At 36.6% G+C, this 27,392-nt stretch overlaps 1 protein-coding gene across 2 annotated transcripts in view; it reads right to left on the bottom strand.

The window, feature by feature from the left end:
* Positions 1-1,315: 1,315 nt before the first annotated feature.
* Positions 1,316-27,392, bottom strand: part of hmgcs1 (3-hydroxy-3-methylglutaryl-CoA synthase 1 (soluble)) — a 36,262-nt gene continuing 10,185 nt past the window's right edge. The window contains exons 2-10 of one of the 2 annotated variants that reach the window (XM_057818774.1): positions 24,321-24,769; positions 24,113-24,238; positions 22,073-22,237; positions 19,237-19,405; positions 19,001-19,171; positions 15,166-15,272; positions 14,960-15,085; positions 14,405-14,562; positions 1,316-5,827 (exon numbers count right to left, since the gene is read on the bottom strand). In XM_057818774.1, the coding sequence (XP_057674757.1) occupies positions 5,750-5,827; positions 14,405-14,562; positions 14,960-15,085; positions 15,166-15,272; positions 19,001-19,171; positions 19,237-19,405; positions 22,073-22,237; positions 24,113-24,238; positions 24,321-24,768 (1,548 nt within the window). In that variant the 5' untranslated portion in view covers position 24,769 and the 3' untranslated portion in view covers positions 1,316-5,749. The remainder of the gene's footprint in view (positions 5,828-14,404; positions 14,563-14,959; positions 15,086-15,165; positions 15,273-19,000; positions 19,172-19,236; positions 19,406-22,072; positions 22,238-24,112; positions 24,239-24,320; positions 24,770-27,392) is intronic. The other variant, XM_057818775.1, reaches the window with a different exon arrangement.

The following is a 27,392-nucleotide window of genomic DNA, read 5'->3' as shown; positions in this document are numbered from 1 at the left end:
AGACTTGCTCAGTCACAGTCTTCCTCACCTTAAAAACAACAAAATAAAACAAAAAATATTAGCTACTTCATAGCGTTTGAGTTGAAATCCTGATTTTTTTTTTTTTTTGTGTTGGAAGTATTGAATAAAAAAAAATATGAATTGAATGTATAGAAATTAAAAATTCAATAATTACCTATTTTTAATATGTAGGCTACATCAATAATTACCTATTTTTAATATGTAGGCTACATTAATTATCATGCACATCATTTTATATATCTTGGAACCTATTCAAACCATTTTTATAGCTTATTGTATCAAAATGACAGTAATAACAGTTTGTGTAGTAAACTAGATGGAAATTGGTTCTCAAATAAATCGGTAAATTCATGTGGGCTTGTTCGATATTCATTTTCATCCAGTTTAGGGTCCTGGTTTATTTTATATCATTCAACACCAAATGTCATCAAAATAATACATGTAAATTAAAAAGTCAATTACATTGCAAAATTTTCTTACCTCAAGTGATGAAAGCAAAGCTCACAAACTCCAGTGTCCACTACGTCACCAGCTCCCAGTGAAACTTATTTTTCTTAGACAATTCTTGCATACAGCAAAGTCCTTGTTCACCTTGCTTCCTTTCTTGTTGGTGTAAAATCTAAAGTGTGTCCCCATGTGTGATTTGTAGCAATATTTTTCTCATTTTTTCCTCCACCGTTCTCACGGAGCTTTTTTATTTTTTCAACCCACTTGGAGCTTCTCTTCTTCTCTAGACAACTTGTGCGCACTTTACCCTCACCGCCACTCCCGAGCGCCCCTAGTGGACCGCCAAGGAATTGCTCAACAAACATTGAGCAGTTTACAGCATCCATACTCCATTGTATGGCCAATATGTTAAATAAAAGTATCGATTCTTGGCGGGAGCATATCGATAACCCATCGGGTTGCAAAATATCGCGATATATCGCTGTATCGAGATATTGTCACACTCTTAGTTAAGACCATTGTAAAAAAACAAAAAACTTAGTGTTTTATAGCATTTAAGCTAGCGGACTTTTGCTATTTTTCTTTTGTTGTACATTGATCCTTATTTATTTATTTTTGTACCGTTTGAGACTCAGCTCAGGTATTTTGATTTTTTTTGTTCCTTATCCGATTACTCGATTATTCGACCTAACTAATTCATTGATTAATCGACTACTAAAATAATCGATAGCTGCAGCCCTAATGTGATGTACTTTGCAAAGCACCCCCTCCCCCAAAAACGTGTGCGGGTGTCCATAAAAAATGAACGCAAAAATGATCATTAAAAACATATTTGAAATGACACATGTTGAATACAGTATTTTATTTCCCATAGGTTTAGAGAAATTGCATGACTAAAATAATCTCGATGAAACTTCCATTCACTCCTATCTACATACACAGCATAAATAATTTTACAGCTTTTACTGTACATTGCCATGAAAATGATTAAGATCAGTGACCAATTCAGCAAGCCACCGTATAGACACTAGCAAAGCATAGGCACGCTGCATTTGGGATGCCAGCGTGTGTTGAGGCACCATATCTGTCTGTACAATTGAGAATATGTACATAAGGAGACATCGTTTGTTTACACTTGATACATCAAAATATAAGGCTTCTTAATGGCATACTGGACTTTCAAGAACTGTCCCATCCCCAGCTGACCACAACCTGTCCACCAATCGCCCACACCCACATTTATTTCAAGACTGATGTTCTCTACCTGAGCACTATTTATGCCTATATGCTGTATATTTTATTCAAGCTTTAACAGGAATAAAACAAGTGGAGAGACAATAATGAAGGAAAGAACTTGTAAGATGATTGCCACTGTCAGTTTTAAATTCAGTTTTTGGAGTCACGCTTCCAGTCAAATACAGGTAGTCCCTGGGTAACAAACGAGTTTCCGTCTAAGTCGCCTAAGTCAGAATGAACCCTTGAACATTTCAAAATAACTATTCAAAAGTAGAAAAGTATTGTATTTTGTTTAATGATGGAGGATACAATGCCCTCTGGTGGCAGCGTTGGGTCTGGCTGGATTGTCGTTCAATAACGCTTCAATACAGGAGCACTCAGCCGTCTCACATGGACGAAGGATAGCTGCTCTCTGGTTTGGCCCACATAAGGCTGTAAGTTGTTTCAGCTAATATATGTTTGTGTATGCATTTGTAATTAAGTTTAGAGCTACAGTTCGTGGGGTTACATGTGAGCGATTAGAATATTGTAAATATGTTAGCATTCGTAGCATTTAAGCTAGCGGACTTTTGTGAGGAAAATTAGGCTAATTCAATCGACTAAATTTACATCACAATTATGGCTGTCAAAATTATCGCGTTAACGGGCGGGAATTAATTTTTAAAATTAATCACGTTAAAATATTTGACGCAATTAACGCACAAATGCCCCGCTCAAACAGATTTAAATGACAGCACAGTGAAATGTGTATTTGTGTTTTTCGGAGTTTTGGCGCCCTCTACTGGTGCTTGGGTGCAACTGATTTTATAGGTTTCAGCACCCATGAGCATTGTGTAAGTAAATATTGACATCAACAATGGCGGGCTACTAGTTTATTTTTTGATTGAAAATTTTACAAATTTTATTACTATAACTTGTACTAACATTTATCTTTTAAGAACTACAAGTCTTTCTATCCATGGATCGCTTTAACAGAATGTTAATAATGGTAATGCCATCTTGTTGATTTATTGTTTTAATAAAGAAATACAGTACTTATGTACCATATATTGAATGGATATATCCATCTTGTATCTTATCTTTCCATTCCAACAATAATTTACAGAAAAATATGGCATATTTTATAGATGGTTTGAATTGCGATTAATTACGATTAATTAATTCTTAAGCTGTAATTAACTCAATTAAAAATTTTAATCGTTTGACACCCCTAATAATAATCAGACTAGATGAACGTTTGAACACCAATAGTTTTTTTGTCTAGTGTTTTATTGTTAAAATGTGTGTCGTTTATATGTTAGCATTCGTAGCATTTAAGCTAGCGGACTTTTGTAAGGTAAATTAGGCTAATTCATAGACAGCTCCTGCAAATATTGCGCAGCGCCTTCCAATTGGGGGCGGACCCAGGTAGAGTCAAGTTGGCTTTCACTGCGATAAACTCAAACACTCGCTGCGTTCAAATGCCGGATTTAGGTGGGGAAAAAAGGATATATGTTTTACTGCATACAAGCAGGCAGGAGTGTCTCAAGAGTGATTTGGTCGAGGATTCAGGTTATTATTTTATTTTCCGCATCATGCATGCACTTTGAAACATTGTGAATACAATGAAATGAATGGAAAAAATTAGCCTAACTTTAGCTTCAAATATTTACGTAAAATGGATGATAACTGCCGGGTTTTTTGTTTTTAACCAAAGGTCTAGAGTGTTTTACGTTCATATCTATAGAAATTATGCCGTGTAAGCATTTATTTACAAGAATTTTCCACTTAAAAAGCTCGTTACGTGACAACAGCCATGTTGGATTACGCAATACCCTTACTTTTGCTTGAAATATTTACGTCAAATGAATGATAACTGCCAGTTTTTTTCTTTTGATCAAGAATTTACTGTTTACGATCATATCTAAAGAAATTCCGCAATTTGAGCATTTAATTACAAGAATTTTTGATTTAAAAAAAAAAGCTTTGTTTTGTGACGACCGCCATGTTGGATTACACAATAGTTTTGCTTTGCTTGAAATGGTTACATAAAATGAATGATAACTGTCCATATTTTTGCTTTTAACCAAGAATCTAGACTTTTACGTTCACATCTGTAAAAATTCTGCGATTTACGCGTTTATTTACTCTAATTTTCAACTTAAAAAGCGCCGTTTTTCATGACGGCCGCCATGTTGGATTACACAATACCATAACTTTTGCTTGAAATATTTCCGCAAAATGAACAATAACCGCCCGTTTTTTGTTTTTAACCAAGAGTGTAGAGTGTTTTACGTTCATATCTATAGAAATTATTCCGTGTAAGCATTTATTTACAAGAATTTTCCACTTAAAAAGCTCGTTTCGTGACAACAGCCATGTTGGATTACGCAATACCCTTACTTTTGCTTGAAATATTTACGTCAAATGAATGATAACTGCCAGTTTTTTTTTTTCTTTTGATCAAGAATCTACTGTTTACAATCATATCTATAGAAATTCCGCAATTTGAGCATTTAATTACAAGAATTTTTGATTTTAAAAAGCTCGTTTTGTGACGGCCGCCATGTTGGATTACACAATAGTTTTGCTTTGCTTGAAATGGTTACGTAAAATGAAAAATAACTGTCCATTTTTTTGCTTTTAACCAAGAATCTAGACTGTTTTACGTTCATATCTGTAAAAATTCCGCGATTTACGCGTTTATTTACTCTTAACTTTCAACTTAAAAAGCTCTTTGTTTTGTGACGGCTGCCTTGTTGGTTTTTGTATCTCCACACAATAGCGGAATTCAACGTTCCGGTAAATAAGTTGTGCTTGTATAAAGAAAAATGCCAATTTTGCTTTTCCTTAGTAAAATTAAGATAGTAATTCTGCATGCTTTCCTCAAGTTTCTGATTTGGAAATTGAGTGATTCACTAGCCGTGGAAAACTTGCACTAAATTAAAAAAACAAAATTAAGTTGCTATTTTGGGCAAAAACTTGTATGTTAAATATTGCTATTGAGGTGATTAGGTCATTAGGTGATTTTAAAATTTGAGAATTTTATAGCCATTTTAAGTTTTGTTATACTTGTATGAACAATAATCAGAATTTTGAGGGAACGACTTTGAATTTTTTCATGTCACTGCCCATGGAGGCTCATATATACCTAAGGGGTACCTCCCTGTTTTGGTTTTAGGTTGCTAGCGGCTTCAGTTTAGAAAATATTTTGAATTTTAAGGTTTTGAAAATAGGCGACCTATGGATCAGCCCTGAACCCCGTCAACTGATAGTGAAGTCTATGTGTTAGCATTCGTAGCATTTAAGCTAGCCGACTTTTGTGAGGCAAATTAGGCTAATTTAATCGACTAAATTTACATATTGATCAGACTAGATGGATGTTTGAACACTAATCATTTTGTGTCGAGTGTTTTATTGTTTGTTTGCAGTCTGTCAAGCTGAACAACGTCACTTTTAGCAAGGACCAAACAAGTCATGTTAATAAAGTTAAGTAAAAAATAAGATACTGTGAGGTACAATTAGGTACTGTTTGTGCAAAAAATATAAGACTGGAGACAAAATGGCGGACGAGACTCCGGCATTGTCGAGTACGTCGTAACCCGGGGACTACCTGTATCGTAAAGTATGATAATAATGCAACTAGAAACTGATTAAAGACCATTTTGTCTTTGGGGAAAAAAATGTGTAGGTTAGTTTTCATTCTAATTAACAGATAAATGCGTTCCGAATGTCGTGTCGGAAAAGAACGGTAAGACTAGAATATCAGTGCCAACTTAAACATCTAAACATAAAATTTTGAATCTAAATTCCAAATAGATTTGCTTTTCTCTTGTATGTAATGGTAATGTCTGCACTCAAATTAAAACATTTAAAATGTGCATTATAAAATGAACTTTTCCTAACAACCATTGTTTATCTCCAACATATATGGTCAGCTCTTTATAGATGTCGGACAGGATGGACAAGTTAAGAGGCAGCATCCGCAAACTCCGCTGCGACACGTTGGCCTTTTGAGCGCTAGTTTTTGCACCGTTTCCAAATCACTGGACCATGAGGAAGTTGCTCAGTTACTGACGCCGGTGTCAGCGTTGGAATTGGTGACAGGAATGCGTGGCATCTTCTTGGCTGGACTTGGGATGTGCTAGAAGAAAACATTTCAAATCAGTTCAATTCAGTGCCATTGTGGGTGATAAGACATCTGAGAGGGATGATAGGAAAGACTAGAGTATGAATGGGCAGTAGAGCTGTGACAATCAGAGCTGGGTAGTAACGCGTTACAAGAACTCCGTTACATTTACTTGAGTAACGTTTGAGAAAAATGTACTGTGATTTCCGAACTGTAAGGCACGCCTGACTATAAACTGCTACCCACCAAATTTGACACGAAAACGGCATTTGTTCATAAATAAGCCACACTGGACTATGAGCCGCAGCTGTCCTGACGGTATAATGGGATATTTACACCAAAAGATATGAACTGGTGACACTTTATTTCAGGGGTCCCCAAACTACGGCCCGCCTCCACATTTGGTCCGGCCCCCTGAACAATTTTTTTTTCCTTTTCTCAATAGTGTTATTTATTTCCTGGCTTTTTTCTGTGAAGAACCCAGAGAGGGTTATTTGGTTATTATCTATTTCATTAATAGTGTTATTATATTATATTATATTATATTTAGGGCTGTCAAACGATTAACATTTTTAATCGCGTTAATCGCAGCTTAAAAATTAATTAATTGTAATTATTCGCAATTCAAACCATCTATAAAATATGCCATATTTTTCTGTAAATTATTGTTGGAATGGAAAGATAAGACACAAGACGTATATATACATTCAACATACTGTACATAAGTATTGTATTTGTTTATTATAACAATAAATCAACAAGATGGCATTAACATTATTAACATTCTGTTAAAGCGATCCATGAAGAGAAAGACTTGTAGTTCTTAAAAGATAAATGTTAGTACAAGTTGTAGAAATTTTAAATTAAAATCCCTCTTAATGTTTTCGTTTTGCTAAAATTTGTAAAATTTTCAAACAAAAATTTAAACTAGTAGCTTGCCATTGTTGACGTCAATCATTAATTCTCATGGTGCTGAAACCCATAAAATCAGTCGCACCCAAATGCCAGCAGAGGGTGCCAAAACACAAGTAACAAATGGACATGACACTGTGCTATCATTTTAATCTGAGCGGGGCATGTGCGTTAAATACGTCAAATATTTTAACGTGATTAATTTTAAAAATTAATTACCGCCCGTTAACGCGGTAATTTTGACAGCCCTAATTTTTTTTTTTTTTTTTAATTTACTTTTGTCCCGTGAAGAATCCAGAAAAGGTTATTTGATTGTGGCTTTCTGAAAAACAATACATTTTTACATTTAGGCACTCCTGCAATTCTCACACTTTTTCTGTTACAAAATGACCCGGCCCCTCATCAGAGAAGGGAAAAGTTATGTGGCCCTCACAGGAAAAAGTTTGGGGACCCCGGCTTTATTTGATAGCGGCATCATAAGACTATCATAAGACCAAATCAACCACCATGAAGCTTTAAACCAATTGGTTGCAAAGCTTCATTGCTTCAAGAAGCTTCATTTGGCCATCACTGCTCCCTTGGGGGAGACTGTCAACCTCTGCTGCCACCTGCTGTCAACACGGTTGTCGTCCAACATGCCTCCTAGCATGCGTTGTTACAAATGTAAATAACAATCAAAATTCATGTTCCGGGCTAAGATAGATACAGTGCCCTCCATAATTATTGGCACCCCTGAAAAAGATGTTTTTTAGCTTCTAATATTTTTTTTATTCAAATAATATGGGACCTTCATGGAAAAAAAAGAGACAAATCCAACCTGTAATACAAGTGCATTCATTCAGTGGGGAAAAAAATCCCACATAAAGAAAAAAGTATTAGACAACAAATAATGTGTGTCACAATTATTAGCACCCCTGGTGTTAATACTTTGTACAACCCCCTTTTGCCAACAAAACAAGGTCTAGGGACTGAGATGGCCATGGGAGGAGCTTGATTTTGTGTCTGCTGAACCATTTCTGTGTAGATTTGGCCATATGTTTAGGGTCATTGTCTTGCTGAAAGACCCAGTGACGACCCATCTTCAGCTTTCGGACAGAGGGCAACAGATTTTTGTTGCCAAAAAGCTCAATCTTGGTCTCATCTGACCAAAGCACAGGGTCCCAGGCTTCAACTGGGACCCTGTGCTTTGGTCAAATGAGACCAAGATTAAGCTTTTTGGAACCAAACACTCTAAGTGGTTCTGGCGTGGAACGAAAGATGTGCATGCTGAAAAGCACCTCATACCCACTGTGAAGTATGGGGGTGGGTCAGTGATGCTGTTCCGCTTCCAAAGGCCCTGGGAACCTCTTTTGGGTGCATGGTAGAGCAGGGCGGTAAACCGAAAATTTACCGTCACTGAAATTCTTCACGATGACCGACGTAATTTTGACCATGTCGGTAAATTCGGTAATTTAATAAAACAAGAAAATATAGTCTTTTTATCCCGCTTTGACGCTGTGTTTTTTCGGCTATGTTCATTCCCCTTTAAGAAAGCAGACAGTGTGCTTACGTATGGAGTCACGTGGTTTTCAGGAAGCCAATCATCACAGAAGCCCGGTAGGCTAATGCTAGCAGCTAACGCTACAAGTAAACGGGATGGAGTCGGGCTTAAATTAGCTTCGCCAAACTTTCACCCGAAATAAAGTAAACTCTTGGCGGGTTCCAGACTGGCTTTCACCCGCTGTCCTCCCTGGTTCTCACGATATCAGGAGAGGATGCTTTCTTCTGGTAGCCAAGCCACAGGCTAACGCTAGCGGCTAACAACGGCTACAAATGAACGTGAAAAGAGTCGGACAGCGGCTCTAACCTTGTCGAAACGGCTGAAATTAATGAGTGGACTGGGCACAGCTATTTTTCTGTATGTGTTTGCTTTATTCTGCTATCATAAAACCTTAAATGTTTCATTGGCATCAGAGCAATACAGCTTTAATCTGGTTGTGTCTGTGTGGGGGTGCATGTATTAAAAAATGTTTCGGGAAAAAATAAATAAATAAATAAACTGAAACCTTGACATAAACACTTGTGTTGAATAATCATGTCACAGCAGCCATTACCAATAAGTTGTCTGAAGAGTACTGTTAAAGCTGCAAGTCATTTGTGTTAGAATGACATGTTTGCGTAGTCGTCATATTGATTTTTATAATGTTGTACATTTTTCAAGTCATACAAGCCATTATAAATGTTCACACTAGAATTCTTATTGTTTACAAGATTTTTTTTTAATACTTAATGTTTAGACTGCATGTGCAATTGTTAAATTGAAAGCTGGTTTAATAAATTTAACGAGAAATGGTTAATTTGTATTCCATGCATTGATTCAAATTTTCAAATTGTATAACAGTCTGCTTGGGCGAATTTATCGTCATTTATCGTTATCGAGGTAAATCTGCTCAATTTATCGCGATACGTACTTAAGGCCATATCGCCCAGCCCTAGTGCATGGCATCATGAATGCTTTGAAATAACAGGACATTTTAAATCAAAATCTGTTGCCTTCTGCCCGAAAGCTGAAGATGAGTCGTCACTGGGTCTTTCAGCAAGACGATGATCCTAAACATATGGCCAAATCTACACAGAAATGGTTCACCAGACACAAAATCAAGCTCCTCCCATGGCCATCTCAGTCCCCAGACCTTGTTTTGTTGGCAAAAGAGGTTGTACAAAGTATTAACACCAGGGGTGCTAATAAATGTGACACACATTATTTGATGTCAAATAATTATTTCTTTATGTGGGATTTTTTCCCCACTGAATAAATGCACTTGTATTGAAGGTTGGATTTTTCTCTTTTTTCCAATAAGGTCCCATATTATTTGAATTTTTTTTTTTAAATTATTAGAAGCTAAAAAAACACATCTTAACCAGGGGTGCCAATAATTATGGAGGGCACTGTAGCTAGATTAGATAAGGTAGATAGAATGCTTATCAATACAGTGATCAGTAAATCATTGTGGGATATTCTAAAAAACAACAACTGATAAACAGAAAAACAAGCTATCTTCATCCTTCTGCTGTAAGTTTTTCACTAGTAGACATCCAAATCTATCTGAACTGGGAGGGTGGCAGTGAATGAACTCCTCTTCTTCAAATGCACCCCTCCCACTTCAATGGTTGTCAGTGACAGTCAATGAGGTCATTTTGGGCCATTTCAGGGCAATACCTGTTAATTTTCAGTGATTTCCTGTTGATTTGGGGGCATTTTAGGGTCACTTCCAGTTGATTTTAGAGCATTTTATGGGTCATTTCCTGTTGATTTTGGGTTACAGATAGTCAAGTGACCCAGAAATGAATAGACAGTGACTCAAACTCAACAGGAAGTGACCTGTAAATGCCCTAAAAACAAACAGAAAGTGACCTGTAAATGCCACAAAAATCAGCAAAAATGACTGTGAATGCTCCGCGTTCAAATGAACGAATGTTTGTTCGCACTTCCCAGCCTTAATGGATTGGGTGTCAAGCGATGCAATGCAATGGCAGCCATAGAGTTAACCGACACACTATTATGGTGAAAGATTTGGCTCGCAACTTTTTGATTCCTTATATATTTTTTGAAATATTGACACCTTTTTAAAACGATGTTGCGATTCTTGGCACGAGAGTATCGATAATTTTTTGGGGTGCGAAGTGTCACGATATATCACCATTTCAATATTTTGTCACACCCCTACGTCTAACGTCCTAGCATGCACTGCACTGTGAATAACAATCAAACTTCATGTTCTGTGCTAATTATTTCTTCAGTTACTGTTCCAGTATTTTCATTAATTGCTAGTTATGCTATTTGGTAACACTTTATTTGACAGTGGCGCCATAAGACTGTCATTAGACAACTGTAATTATGACATGACACTGTCGTGAGCATTAATGAACACTTATAACAGATGTCATTAAGTGTTATCCGGAAAATTACGTCACTTTTGAATGGATGTAAAATATCCGAGCTGAACATCAATTCTCTCATCTAAAATTTCACAAAATTAACTCATTGTCTTCTATTGACGGTCATAGATGTCCAATCCGTTTGAAGCGGATGGCAGCAAATTCATTCATTCGCTGCCACCCACCCAGTTCAAATTGATTGGATGTCGACTAGTGATAAACTCATTCCAATTCACAGCAGAAGGATGAAAAGAGCTTAAATATTAACCCTTTAAGGTCTGGGCCTATTTTGTCTTATTTTGCATGCCTTTGAAGTTGCCTTTATATTTCAAAGAAAGAATTGTTTACGATGGCCTGGTTTGGTCCCTTTTTTTGTGACACCTTGAACTTCATGTCCAAACTGTTGTTTCCTTCACTGACCAATTATAAATCATCATTTTGGGCCCAAAAAGACCAAAAATTCCTAAATCGTTTTGTCAAAATTTTTAATATTGATGTCCAATTGACAACCAAACATGCGTAACGAACCGTTTTGAAACTTTGTAATATTTATTCAACATGTTAGGATGAACATTCAACCAAAAAAACTTAGAATAAATAGTCTTATATTTGACAATTCAACATAAACAACAGGTATAGCCATAGGCGTTTTTTGCCTTTATACATGCTCTAGTCAAAACAGGTTATATACAGCAGACCAAACAGTGAAGAACAGTGAAAAAATATACCATCTAACACAAAAAGTGTTTAGAGGCCATCTCTTTATGAGTTTAGGTATTGTGGCCCATCACCTGATGAAAACTATGTACACACAATCAAGCTTCTTGAACACACATTTATATACACAAATTGAGAAGACTGATTGTGGGGAAAAAAATATATATATATAACATTGGGAAAAAAAGTATTTTCAAAAATATTTACTGTAAATAAGTTACATTTTTTTCAGGCATGCCACTCCGAAAAGCAGTTTCGTCCTGGAATTAGACACAGGGCTACATCACACAGCCCACACTTCCATGGGGTGTCGGTCCTCTTTCCACCCTTCCATTTTCATTTCACTTTACTTTCATTGTCACTATAAATGTACATGAAAAAAAAGTCAGTATAAATGAAAATAATAAAGTATAAAATAAAAATATATACAGAAATAAATAATAATGGAAATCTATATGTATGACAATAGAAAGAATACCATAGCTGAATATGTGCTACATCCCTAATCTTCATATAGAAAGAAGACCACAAATTATACTTTGATCTGATATGCACATTTTATTATTATATACACAAACACACACTTATATTGCATCAAAATTAACTTTGTCTTGCAATATCAAAAGAAACTTTCAAAAGAAACTTTTTCAGCAGCATAAAAAAAAAAAAAAAAAAAAAAAAGTGGGTTGGCTTACCTCTGCTCGTCGATGGCGTCACCCACGTGTTCAAATCCGTCACTATCTTCACTCGAAGACTCTTCCGAAGAAGACGATGATGACGAATTTGGACCATCCTCTTCCTCACGTTGATCAAAAATCACAATTGCTTGCGCTAAATTTAGTTATCCCTTCATTCTCAAAGTCACACAAAGTCGCTCGCTCGCTCGATTCAAACGGCCGTCGGTCGCCACCTCGCTGCTCAGAACACTCCTCCCTCTCGTTCGGTGGAACCTCGCACGGCAGTTATATTTATTTAAAAAACCCATTTTGTGCTTCCACTGTGACTTCGAAAGGGTTCGTTTGATTTGTGTTTTTTTCATGGAGCTTCCGTTTTGAAAAAGGACAAGAAATGATGGAAATATAGACATAAACAAATGATCCATGCAGCGTTTTAATGTTTTTTTGAGAGGACAATAAAACTATAAAACTTAAATGACAATATCTCACGTTTTAGTTGGTCGATTGACTTCAAATAATGAGAGTAAACCGCAACTTCCGCACTTTAAAACGAGACCAACCAACGGCATGTGGGTGACGTAATTAAAACGCGAGGGCGCTTCAAAGACGACGTGCGCTGAGGACGCGCCGGCGCGTCCTTCGACTCTCAAGGGTTAAAAGAGCTATCCTATAGGGGGCGCCGTTTGTAAAGCAACACATGCTGAAAATTACGACAAAATTTTCTCACATTTAGCGCCACACAGTGTTTAAAATGTGGTGTAAAATTTTTAGAGCCACTTTTTTTTTTTTGCACATTTAAAACATTTAGCAACTTACATATTTATTTTTAAATAAGAAATTTTGGAACTAATTGTTTAAAGCCAGAACTAAATATTTAATTTAAATCTTAAACTTATGTCCTGCATCCTAAATGTTAAATCTGGAAACAGTTGGAACAAAATATTTAGCTTAATATGCTAATTCACATGACTGGAGACCGAAAGCAACAAAATAAAAGCTGGCGCACACAAAATACTCTTTAAATAGTTTCTCCTGAATGTGTATTTTAGCTATATATTGTTATAATCACAATGACTCATGTCAAAGAGCCGACTGACTGCCACCGTTGAGTAGGTTTTATTCATTTTTAATCAACGTAAACAGACAGTATAAGCTGCTCCAGCTTTTATTTTGTTACTTCTGGTCTCCAGTCACGTGAATTTGCATATTAAGCTAACTATTTGGTTCCAACAGTTCCCAGGTTTAACATTTAGGATATAGGATATAAATTTATTATTTAGATTAAATATTTAGCTCTGGATTTAAACAGTCAGGTTTAAAACTTTTTATTAAAAAATAAACATTTAAGTTAGGGCTGTCAAAATGATCGCGTTAACGGGCGGTAATTAATTTTTCAAATTAATCACGTTAAAATATTTGACGCAATTAACGCACATGCCCTCTCAAACAGATTAAAATGACAGTACAGTGTAATGTCCGTTTGTTACTTGTTTTTTGGTGTTTGGCGCCCTCTGCTGGCGCTTGGGTCCAACTGATTTTATGGGTTAGTACCATGAGTGAGCATGGTGTAATTATTGACATCAACAATGGCGAGCTACTAGTTTATTTTTTGATTGAAAATTTAACTAATTTTAATAAAACGAAAACATTAAGAGGGGTTTTAATATAAAATTTCTATAACTTGTACTAACATTTATCTTTTAAGAACTACAAGTCTTTCTATCCATGGATCGCTTTAAGAGAATGTTAATAATGTTAATGCCATCTTGTTGATTTATTGTTATAATAAACGAGGACAGTACTTATGTACCGTATGTTGTTGTTGTATATATCCATCTTTCCATTCCAACAATAATTTACAGAAAAATATGGCATATTTTATAGATGGTTTGAATTGCCATCTATAAAGCTGTAATTAACTCGATTAAAATTTTTAATCGTTTGACAGCCCTAATTTAAGTTGCTAAATTGCGTTGTAAATGTGCAAAAAAAAAAAAAAAAAGTGACTCAAAATTTCAACGTAAACAGTCTAAGCTGCTCCAGCTTTTATTTTGTTACTTCCGGTCTCCAATGACGTGAATTTGCATATAAAGCTAAATATTTAGTTCCAACCGGTTCCAGATTTAACATTTAGGATATAGGATATACATTTATGATTTAAATTAAATATTTAGTTCTGGATTTAAACAGTCAGGTCTAAAAGTTCTTATTAAAAAAAAAAAAAATTAAGTTGCTATATTTCGTTGTAAATAAATAAAATAAATAAATAAAAATAATCCTAGATGTTTTCAACCTGCAACAAATGTTCCGAAAATTATTCCTAGTCATGTATGACCGTGTTACGGAAGTCTCAGAATGTAAGCTGTACCTCAGTGCCAGTGCTGGAGCGAATACGTTCTGGTTCTGAGGGCAAGTCGCTGTCCAGAGGTCTCCTGGCATATTCCCTGCGGTGTTTCTCATCGACTCGTGTCAAGTACCAAGTACCTGGAAATAGGTCCTCCACACAGCCACGAGGGACGTAACTGGCTGGAAGGACACATTTTATTAGTGTTGCAAAAATGAATCGATTAACTCAAGTAATTTGATTAGAAAAAAAGTTTCAATTTAAATTTTGCTGCTTTGAGCATTCGTTTTATTAGAGTGGCGCTGTGATGGTTTGTTTTGAAAGTGTTTGCATTTGGTTTATTGATTCGGGTGGATACACTGCTGGCCAAAAAGTGTTGGCACCCCTGCAAATCTGTCAGATAATGCTCAATTTCTCCCAGAAAATGATTGTAATTACAAATGCTTTGGTAGTAATATCTTCATGTATTTTGCTTGACGAGATCCATACGAATACGCTTTTGCGCATAAGGTGAAAAATATTGAGTGTTTACATTTTATACAGTCAGCTTTTAAAAAGAGATTTCATTTAAACTCATACCTAGGTGATGGGTTTCTTCTCTGAGCTTCATGTTTTCTGAGAATACATCAGGTGAAACTTTCCTCCTCGACTCCAGCCTAACTTTGAGGTCACTCATGCTACTGATAAGTTTGTCAAGAGCAGAACCTGCAGGTAATCACAATATGTGTATTTCTACAATTTTATATCACAGCAAAAACCGTAAAATTAGGGTAAACTGAACCCACCAGGCGTGTGGTCCTGTGAGACCCTGAGAGAATAAAGAGTTGCAGCAAATCCAGATCCATAGGAGAAAACTCCAATCCTCTGACCTGCCAACTGTGATGATGTGTGCCTGTAACAGAATATAATGACACAACTGAAAAAAAAAAAAATTAAAAAAAAATAAAAACACACACCAAATTTCATGTTTTATTTGTAGGCCCGAGCCCAAAAACCCCCTGAAATTTTATGTTTTATTTGTGAGGAATCAGGAGAAGGAGGAAATGCGGAAACGCGATGCGTGGTTGTGTACTGTGTGATCACATTTGTGACGATGCCTGTGCATAATGATAACAAATAAAGCCTGTCTTTTGTAACGAATTCTCCCAGTTAAACAAGACTGTAAGATGCATATTCAATAAACATTTATATATTTTATAGGGCTGTCAAAATTATCACGTTAACGCGCAAAAATTAATTTTTTTAATTAATCACGTTAAAATATTTGACGCAATTAACGCACATGTCCCGCTCAGACAGTATTCTGCCTTTTGGTAAGTTTTACAGCAAGGTTTTTTGTGCTGTCTAACAGCGAACTCTTGTGGTCGCTTTGCGACATGGTTTATTGCTTTCTTGCCAGTTCAATATGGCTGCACGACGTCTCGGGCTGACGCCTACGTTGTAATGTTGTGCTTATATGATCCTTGGACAAGATTTGTCCGTAAGTATGGTTGTTGTAAGCGAAATGTTATATTTTTTGTATGAGACGCTTTTTTATGTTTAGTGAACCTGTATAGCGTGCTAAGCTAACGTTGTTGCTAATGCAATGCTTGTGTACTTTTTTTTGTAGTTTCACTACGGTCTAAAGAGGACAGTGGTTTGAGGCCATTTTATGAATAAATCAGATGAAAAAGGAAGAAGTCTGATTATTAAGGCGTCGTTCACTAGCTGTCTAGCTTTGGAAAAAGTAGACGCTTCGGAGTGAGGACAGCATAGACAGATTTAAATGACAGAGTAAAATGCCCACTACAGTCCTTATGTACCGTATGTTGAATGTATATATCCATCTTGTGTCTTATCTTTCCATTCCAACAAATTATTTTACAGAATATATATATATATAATTTACAGAAAAATATGGCATACTTTATAGATGGTTTGAATTGCGATTAATTGCGATTAATTAATTTTTAAGCTGTAATTAACTCGATTAAAAATTTTAATCGTTTGACAGCCCTAATATTTTATATTTGTGTGTGTTCTATCAGGCGGATAGTGGATTTGACATTTTAATCTCTTCGATCTGGCAGAAAAAAATTCAAGTTTTCTGAATGTTTAAATAGTCTGCGTGATTTTATGATCATTATAAATGCATTTACACAACAGAATAACGCTGGAAAAGTTTGTTAAATATATCATATGAGAGCAAACTGCCACATTCGTTTACATTCAGCAAAGCCGACACAGGTTTCTGTATAGCATCTTCAACAATCAATTTGAAGCCTTTCCATACCCCACTCCAACCTTTGCGATGTTTGCCTTTTCAATTCCCCAGTCTTTAGTTTGTTTTTCACTTCTTGCTGCCACATATCGATAAGGAAATACCAGTATGCGTACTCCCGGAGGGCGCCAGGGCGGGAGGGTAAGATTAAAAAGAGTGCGCATGCATGCACAGCGCCATTGTGTTTTATGCAAATTATTTTTTTATATAACAAGTAGTCCATAGTTTAACATCCATACATCGTTTTAGTATAAATATATATATCTTTTTTTTTTCAGGGCTGTCAAATTTATCGCTTTAACTGGTGGTAATTAATTTTTTAAATAATCACGTTAAAATATTTAACGGAATTAACGCATGCGCGGTACAACCCATTCACGCATTTCCGCAAACAGCCTACAATGGCGCCGTTTTACTAATATACAGTGCTCAGAGGCAGCATCAAGTGAGTGGAGTAGATACAAGCATTCAGTGGAGCCATGCTTTTAATTGACTTCTCTCTCACAATAATTATAGATAATGTAGGAAGCGACGTGGGGAAGAATGACAGGAGTTGATCTTTTTCTTAACACCATGTTTTGCACACAACGCAGAGAAGATATAGAATTTGCGGCCACCACACACAGTCGTGGTTGCACCACTCCCCATCATGCATTTGGGCAGAACAGTTAAATCGCTATAGTATCATTTACTGAAAGCTCAACAAATACACTAGATGGCGATATTTAGTGACAATATACAAACTCACATCTATCCTTTAAGAATTACAAGTCTTTCTATCCGTGGATCCCTTTCACAGAAAGAATGTTAATAATGTTAATGCCATCTTGTGGATTTATTGTTATAATAAACAAATTCAGTACTTATGTAAAGTATGTTGAATGTCCGTCTTGTCTTATCTTTCCATTCAAACAATAATTTACAGAAAAATATGGCATATTTTAGAGATGTTTTAAATTGCGATTAATTACGATTAATTAATTTTTAAGCTGTGCTTAACTCGATTAAAAATTTTAATCGTTTGACAGTCCTAATTCTTTTTTAAAGTTAGCAAATGAGAAGTCCAGCCCGACCCGAACGTCAATAATTGACATTTTGGGTTCAGGCTGAAGATCTAAGCTCTAATTAGATTAGTCAAGTAATCGTAAAAACAGGCTGCTCACTAATTGGGAGAAAATATATTTGATTTCAACTAGAGCTGAAACGAGTACTCGAGCAACTCGAGTAACTCGATTTTAAAAACTTATTCGAGTAATTTTATTCATCTCGAGTAATCGTTTATTTTGACAGCTCTAAGCATCACGTTTTGCTCGGACTACTTTTAATGCGGGACAACGCGCTGCGCTGTCACGTGTGGAGAGGAAGATGGGAAAAAAAAAAAAACTTACTGCAGCCGACAGCCGCCACAAACGACGCCGACGTTGCTAAATACTAGCCCGCATGATGCTACGTTGGTACAGGTAGCGTCTGATAAGTCTCATAGAGATCACATGTATGTTGAACTAGATGCGCAATGACAGACTCTGCCGCGTCTGGGCAGCGTTAGTAAACAGCCGCCATCTTAAAGCAGTAGAGCGCTAAGTGCTAATAAAGAGCGCTAAGCGCTAATAAATAAGATTAACGTTACTGTCGCTACTAGCTCACGTAACGTTAGCCCTGCGGAGGGCTAGGTTTCAATGAATTATGACCACTGTCGATGCGTGGCTAACGTGTCTTACATACAGGCTTTAAAATAACATAGCATTGTGGAGTGATGAGGCTGTAAAATAAAAACTTAATCATGCTAACTATCAATTTTAGCTCAGTAGTCATTGCTGGATAAAACACCAAGTAGCACTGGTCCCTAATGTGCTCCAATACAGCCTGTAGCATACATTTATTTTGAACACTGCAAAAACTCAAAATCCTATCAGGACTTACAGTTTAGACTAACTTAAAACTTGTCTAGAACTTAAAAATGGCTTGACACAAAGAGAAATTCAATTGAAACACGTGGGAAAAACACCTAACTTTTAAGTGACGTGTGTAATCAAACGTAATGGCATTTCTAGGTAAGACATAAGATATTATTAAAATGAATCTCAAGTTTTTTGTGTGAAAGCAGTGAATTTGTTGTTTTCTAGTCACATCTGAGATGCAATTGTTGGTCGTTTTCAACAATGTGCATCCAAAACTAAAGACATTCATTCTTAAAAATGGTTCAATATTGAACTAAATGTCTTGTTTTCTCATGTATATTTATAATTGCTCTTTACCGAAAAAAATATTTTATCCAATTACTCGATGGAAATTTTTAGTAGAATACTCGATTACTAAAATATTCGATAGCTGCAGCCCTAGTAAGGTTATCTAATACATACTGCGCAATGACAGATGCCAAGCAGCCGTAGACAGAGGGTGTATACATGTTGCCATTCTGGTTGGATATGAGCAAGGACAGCTTGGTTTTTCTCTCAAACAAGTCGGCACTGGCTTTCATGAAGGCCTTCTCAACATCTCGGTCAAAGTAGGTTTCCTCTGGCTTGACGTCTCTGCCGGAAGATGTAAACGTTGTAAGAGGTTCTATGCTGTCAGTCTGTTTGTGCAGTCTGTTTACCTGAAAGCTTCGAGGCCACTAAAGGGCCCCGTTTCAGTGTTTGGGCAGGGGTGGTTCAGGAAGTCATTCAGCATCAATCTGGCTAGAGACTTTTGCACCAGCTTGCAATATGGCGAGTGGAAGACGAGAAAGCCAAAGTCCTCCAAAGAAAAGCGCTTCTCTGAATCTTCTGTAACAGAGAAAGGAAAGGCTTTATAAATAACTTTTCTCAATTCTTTGGTTGACGTAGAGCCAGGGGGTATACTGAAAATTTACCGTTACCGAAAATCTTCACGATGACAGACGTAATTTTGACCGTGTCGGTGAATTCGGTAATTTAATAAAACAAGAAAATATAGTCTTTTCATCCCGCTTTGACCTTGTGTTGTTCGGCTATGTTTATTCCCCTTTAAGAAAGCAGTCAGTGTGCTTACGTATGAAGCCACGTGGTTACCAGGAAGTCAAACAAAAAGAAGCCCGGTAGGCTAATCCTGGCGGCTAACAAGCAAACGTGATGGAGTGTGGCTTAAGGGAGCTTCACCAAACTTTCACCCAACATTAAGTAGACTCTTGGTGGCATACAGACGGGCTTTCACCCGCTGTCCTCCCTGGTTCTCACAATTTCAGGAGAGGGTGCTTTCAGTGCTTTCTACTGGTAGCCAAGCAACAGACTAACGCTAGCGGTTAACGCTAAAAATGAACGTGATGAGTCGGATAGCGGCTCTAACCTTGTCGAAACGGCTGAACTTAGTGAGTGGATTGGGCACGACTGTATCTAGCAATTAGGATTAAGCCTGAAAGATATATCATTTAAAAATCGCCATCGCAATGTGTGCGTGCGCAATAGTCCCATCGCAAGGACGTGCGATATTTTTTATTTTTTTTAATCCACATACGCCCTGCTTTCTGCTCTGCGCAGAGCCTCACACCCTCCCTCTCCCAGCTCTTTGAACCTCTCAGTCACTGCAGCACTTGCTTATTAAAGTTAACGATGCTGGTATCTTTGATCTTGCCAAAGAAGCGGACATCACAGTGCAGCAGCTGTCAATCTTTGTTTAACTTGTTAAACAGTTTCTGCAAGGAAGCCGCTTTGGAATGAATGTGTGTGTGTGGAGACGTCTGAGACATATAAATTAATTGCCAGAAGTGATCATGAGGAGTTTGTCATTTCTACATGTCCACCAAGAGTCACAGCTAAGGTAGATAAACAGAAGTATTTAATTCAGCCAAGCATTTTCTACTACAGTACTTTATTCTTGTTCAAAAATGATTTGGTTGGACACTTATTTCAGTTTCAGTTGTTTCAACACTAAACACTTGTGTTAAGTAATTATGTCACAGCAGCCATTAACAATAAGTTGTCTGTTTGAAGTGTACTGTTCAAGCTGTAAGTCATTTGTATTAATTGAAATGTTTGCACAGTCGTGGTATGGATTTTTATAATGTACATTGTCCAAGTCATACAAGCTGTGCTAAATGTTCATACTTGAATTCTTTTTGTTTACAAAAAAGTTTTATATACCGTATTCACCCAATATAAGACGGCGCTGATTATAAGACGACCCCTTCTTTTTCAAGACTCAAGTTTGAAAAAAAAAAAGACTTTTTGAACACCAAATTAATTTTTATACAGAAAATAATTATAGTGCAGCCGAAACAAATGATTATAACAATATATTTGAAAGAAAAAGCATGGAAAGCAACGATTATCGATTAACTCGAGTATTCGATTAGAAAAAAATATTCGAATTAAATTTTGTTGCTTCGAGTATTCGTTTAATTACAGTGGCATTGTAATGGTTTATTTTGAAAGCATTTAGTTTTATTGATTAGGGTTGGTATACTTCCCTGTGGTATGTCTCTTTTCACATGGTTGAATCCAACTGCTCCCTGTTAAGACCAACGTAAGCTAAGTTTTTGTCTGAGCTAATGTTTTTTAATGCATTCATAATTTAGTTTATAGGTATATTTAGCCGTTTTAGTGGGAATATTTGTCTGAACCACTTGTTAAGGGTATTGTAAAAAAAAAAAAAAAAAAGCATTGAATAGCACTTAAGCTAGCGGACTTTTTCTATGTAAGTTAGCCAATTGTTCTTTTGTTGTACATAGATCCTCATTAAAAAAAAAAAAAAAATTATACCGTTTGAAGCTCAGGTCATGTATTTTTAATTTTTCTTGTTCCTTATCCGATTACTCGATTATTCAAACTAACTAGTCCATTGATTAATCGACTACTAAAATATTCGATAGCTGCAGCCCTACATCAAAGTGAAGTCTAACTGTAACAGTAGTCTTGAAACAAATCTGAATAAGGAAAAACATTGCAATAAAATAATGCAAACTGGTTAAACTTGAGAGTAGCTGAGATCTGTCATGACAGAAATCGCTTCAATGATATCTGGCGCCATCTAGCATCGTGAATGGGTATAATGTATAGACCGCGAATATAAAACGACCCCCTCTTTTTTCAATGCAAAAAACACCGTCTTATATTTGTGCCAATACAGTACTTTCTTCACATAATATTACCATTTTAATCTCGTAATATTCCAATGTATGACTTGACTCTCGAATTCGACTTTCTCACTTTCTTTCTCATCGGATTAAAGGATCATTTCATTATGATCACTGAACTTGGGTAAACTTAGCACAGCAAGCTATGTAAATCCGACAACGAGTAATGTCCTAAGCCCTCTCAATCAATTAGCTAGTCATTAGCCGAGCCAACAAGTATACAGAGCAACAAACAGAGGTGTTGCACTTAAACTTCCACTACAATAACAGTTGAGTATGATCAAGTCAGAAAATAAGGGGAAAACCTCATCAAGTGTGAAAAAAATAATTAACTTGAACCAACCTCTTTGCCACTGAGCATGTATCTTATTCCGGTACACAGAGTAGCAGCGGTCCAAGGCACTCAGGTAGCACTCAATAGACAGCTTGCCATCCACCACTGGATACTCTGACATGAGGTTAGGTTTGTAGAAGTCATACGCATGCTGCATGTGGGTTCCACGCAGGCCTGTGAAAGACAAGGCACTTCCTCATTAGCATAGCCTGAAATGTTCATTTCTAGGCGCAACAGTTTAACCTTCTCCAACTTAAAACATTCATGTAGTGCTGCAACGATGAATCGATTAACTCAAGTATTCGATTAGAAAAAAAATATTCGAATTAAATCTTGCTGCTTCGAGTATTCGTTTAGTTAAAGTGGCATTGTAATTAGGGTTGTTCCGATCATGTTTTTTTGCTCCCTATCCGATCCCGATCGTTTTAGTTTGAGTATCTGCCGATCCTGATATTTCCTGATCCGATTGCTTTTTTTTTTTTGCTCCCGATTCAATTCCAATTATTCCCGATAATTTTTCCCGATCATATACATTTTGGCAATGCATTAAGAAAAAAATGAATAAAACTCGGACGAATATATACATTCAACATACAGTACATAAGTACTGTATTTGTTTATTATGACAATAAATCCTCAAGATGGCATTTACATTATTAACATTTTTTCTGTGAGCGGGATCCACGGATAGAAAGACTTGTGACTTTGTATATTGTGACTAAATATTGCCATCTAGTGTATTTGTTGAGCTTTTTTAAAAAATTAATTACTGCCGTTATCGGGATAAATTTGATAGCCCTACATTAAGCCTAAACTTAAGACTCTGGATGAGTGTAACATATTATGTTTGTAACGTTAAATACAATTAGAAAACAATCTAATTTAAAAATATATATATATATATAATATAATATATATATATATATATATTAAAAAAAGGCATGGCCGATATTTTTTCCCCCCGATTCCGATACTTTGAAAATGACGTGATCGGACATTATTAACATTCTTTCTGTGAGAGGGATCCACGGATAGAAAGACTTGTGACTTTGTATATTGTGACTAAATATTGCCATCTAGTGTATTTGTTGAGCTTTCAGTAAATGATACTGAAGGCCATGCCCAAATGCATGATGGGAAGTGGAACCATGACTGTGCGTAGTGCTACCTATTGATATATCTTCTCTGCGTTGGGAAATAACATAAGGTGTTAAGAAAAAGATCAATTGCTACCTTGCTTCCCCACATTGCTTGTAAGGCTTTAGCCAACTAAAAAAAGGCTCCAAAGGCTGCCAAATTTCACTCAACTCATTTTACGCTGCCTTTTATCTCTCTATATGGGTGAAACGGCGCCATTACAGATTGAGCGCGACAATGCGTGAGTGGGTCGTGCAGCGCATGCATTAATTGTGTTAAATATTTTAACGTGATACATTTTTTAAAAATTAATTACTGCCGTTATTGGGATAAATTTGATAACCCTACCTTAAACCTAAACTAAAGACTCTGGGTGAGTGTAACATATTATGTCTGTTACGTTAAATACAATTAGAAAACGATTTAATTAAAAAATATACATCTATTAAAAAAGGCATGGCCGATATTTTTTTCCCGATTCAGATACTTTGAAAATGACGTGATCAGACCCGATTGATCGGCATCTCTAATACTGACATTAATATCCGAGGTGGAAACGTAACAGAAAGCATTCACGACTGTCAATGCTACCGCTAGACACTGCAATGTGTAAGTGATTGAACCAAACTACTGTAACAAAAAATAGATACAGTGAATTATTCTGACCAGCAGGTGGGAGCAATGGCCCGCAAATGGTCAACTGATTTCCCATACTAGAAACTGTAAAGCCAGAACAGTACATCTTATTGGTCCTATTATAAATATTATTGGATTTATCGGGATGACGTCATAAGTCCTATTATCGGACCAATATTTATCGAGCACCAGTAGTGATCGCCAACATCTGAAATGTTGCCCTTTGCTACTTTAATTCATGGTCATGAAAATAAATGAATTCACAATTTTTCTGACCTCGTTCAAAGGCCAAAGGAGCGTTGGGCCCAATGAGCATTGCCACGGCACCAGCACCGCCCGTAGGTCTGGCACTTCCTGAGGCGTAAACAGCAATGTCTCCAGCTACAACCAAAGCATAGCGCCCTAAAGACGAAGGACAAGAACAAACAAGTAAAATAAATTTTCTTTTAAATCCCAACATAACAGAAGCACTGTATTCACCTACCATCCCATGAGCTGGACTCAACCCAGTTCACAGCATTGAAGAGTGCCGCCGTGCCACCATAACAGGCGTTCGTAGTGTCGATGCCCTCTACGTCGGTATTGCCAGAGTCCTCAAAGAGTTGCATGAGGACCGTTTTCACAGACTTGGACTTATCAATAATGCTCTCAGTGCCAACTTCCAAACGCCCTATCGAATCATAGGAGAGGCCGTTCTTCTCCATCAGCCGTTGGACCACTGTCAGGCAAAGGGAGTTGATATCCTCACAGTCTGAGCAGAACCCCATGCAGGCTTGACCCAAGCCTATTGTGTATTTGCCAGCTGCAACTCCATCAAACTGTTCTAGTTCAGCTTGGTCCACATACTGGGATGGAAAGTACAGTTCCATGGCAATGATACCCACATCTTTGGGCCATGGCCCCAGGCAGTTGGTAGAGGCAGAACCAGGCATTCTGTAGAGGTTGAGAATGTTTTATATCAACACTCATGGCTTTGTGCAGTATAATGAAAATAATATGGTTCTTACTTATCATATCTTTAAATATTTGCAATAGTTAAGACCATGTGTTCGTACGAGTTGTCCTAAGGTTACGAGACAAGCTAAGATATAGAATTCGTACTATACAGTCCCTGACAAAAGTCTTGTCGCGTATTCATTTTGTAGAAACAATTGCTAATAACCTGACTTTTAATTATTCAATTGGTTTCAGAAATGGCTCATATGAAAGATAAGACCTTCCTAATATTATGTTGAATGTACAAAATCATATTTGATTCACTGAAAAAAGATTTATCATTTAATGAAGACATAAAGGTCAAATTTTGGCAAGACAAAAGTTTTGTCGTCTACAGAAAGTAGTGTAAAAATTGAACAAAAAATGTACTTCAAATACAAAAATATGTTACATAACATAAGCGAATTAAGTAGTGGTGCTGTGAGAGCTAAAATTCAATATTTTGTATTACTTCCATTGGCATCGGCAAGGATTCATACAATTTGTTGATGAAGTCAGCAGGAACATCAAAGAAAGCAGTCTTGCCTGCCTCCCAGAGTTCATCAACATTCTTGGGTTTCGTCTTCCATGCTTCCTCTTTCATCCTACCTCAGACATGCTCAATGATGTTCATGTCAGGTGACTGGGCCGGCCAGTCCTGGAGGATCTTGATCTTCTTTGCCTTGAGGAACTTCGACGTAGAGATTAAGCATGCGATGGAGCACCATCCTGCTGCAGAATTTGTACCTTTTTATGGTTAGGAATAGGCCTGAACGATATATCGTTTAAACATCGCCATCGCGATGTGCGCATGCGCAATAGTCCCATCGCAAGGACGTGCGATAGTTTTTTCATTTCACTTTTTTTAATCCACTAACGTTTGTTTTGAGGAAGGAGCGGGAAGGAGAGCGCACAGCCTGTCATTCCCTTCAGCTCGCAGTCATCGGCTCCTCCCCCTCCCCTGCTACAGCGGAGTGGAGGGAGGAGGGGCCGAACAGCAGAGCGGAGGGAGGAGGGGCCGTTTTCAAAGTGAAAGCAAGCAACACGTTGAATAGGGAAGACTGTCTCCAAAAGGAGTTTTGGAAGTATTTTGGCTATCGACAAGAATATAAGGAACAAAAAACAGCCCTGTTGAGAGTGCCTCGCCGTGGTTGCCTCAACAAGAAGTAATTCGTCGAACATGTGGGACCATTTAAAACGCAGGTATCTATGCATTCCTGCTACGAGCCTCCCATCAGAGGCTTTTTAGTCCAGGTGGGAACATTGTTACGTGCCAACGTTCTTGTCTCAAGCCTGCAATGGTGGATAAACTAGTAGTCTTGGCCAAAAACCTATGAGAACCAGTTGAGAATTGCTGAGCAAGGAAGGTGGACGATATGCAGACAAATACATAACACAGCTGCAGGAATGTCTTTTCTTTTTATTCATGTGACAGCTATCAGGAAGGCAGGAAATTTGGGAGTTAAAATGGTTCTGTTATTCATCAGTTATTTGCAGTTATTCAGTTCAATTATTTACAAGTTCAATTGAGTTTGTTTCTTTTATATTTAAATTAATTGTAAATCATATTTTTCAAATAACTATAGTACAGCTGCACATAAAGTTTTGATACTTAATATTTTTGTTTAAATATTTTAAAAACTTTGTTGCAGTTTTACAGTTTTATATTGTTATATTTTGTGCAAACAACTCAGGGGATTAATGCACTTGCACTTTTATTTGATAGATTTAATATTTAAGTTCAAATATGTTGACAACTTTATTGTTGTTTTACTAAGGTTTTTATTTATTGTTATAGTTTGTGAACAACTCTTATTTGTCATATTTAATATTTTTGTTCAAATATGTTTACAACTTTGTTGTTATTTTACAGAAGTTTTTATTTATTGTTATATTTTGTCAAAAACTTGGGGGACGAATGCACCTGCTCTTTTATTTGTCATGTAATATATTTGCTGCTGTTGAAGTGTCAAATATTGTGTTCAATAAATTATCTATTTTGAGCAGACATGGCTTCCTGGATCCCTTCATACAGCAATCTTAATCATTCACTAATGAAACGGTATTATATGAATACACTGTGGTCACGGTGTGTCATGCAAAGTATTTCCAAACAGCTATTCAAGTCATCTAGTGAACATTTCTTAAAAAAAAAAAAAAAAAAATATATATATATATATATATATATATATATTTTTTTTTTTTTTTTTAAATTTTATTACTATCGCAATATAATATCGCAATATATTGCACACCTCAAAAAAATCGCAACAATAGTTTTTTCCAATATCGTTCAGGCCTAGTTAGGAATGTAAGAGGCAGCTAAGATTTGTTGATATTTCAGGCTATTTATCTCTCAGGGTGCAGACTTAAAAAAAAAACGTGTGGTATTTGCCAAGGCCCACAGCCTATCAAAAGGATGGATGCTGGCAAAGTGGCAAAAGGTGGATTTTTCAGATGAATCTTACATTGAATTACACCACAGTCGCCGTAAATATTGCAGAAGACCTACTGGACCCCGCATGGATCAGAGATTCACTCAGAAAACAGTGAAGTTTGGTGGTGGCAAAATCATGGTCTG

The sequence above is a fragment of the Corythoichthys intestinalis genome, chromosome 17 (assembly GCF_030265065.1).
Source record: "Corythoichthys intestinalis isolate RoL2023-P3 chromosome 17, ASM3026506v1, whole genome shotgun sequence".
NCBI classification, from domain to species: domain Eukaryota; kingdom Metazoa; phylum Chordata; class Actinopteri; order Syngnathiformes; family Syngnathidae; genus Corythoichthys; species Corythoichthys intestinalis.
The sequence above is the reverse complement of the archived record's forward strand: the minus strand, read 5'-3'. Positions and strand labels throughout refer to the sequence as shown.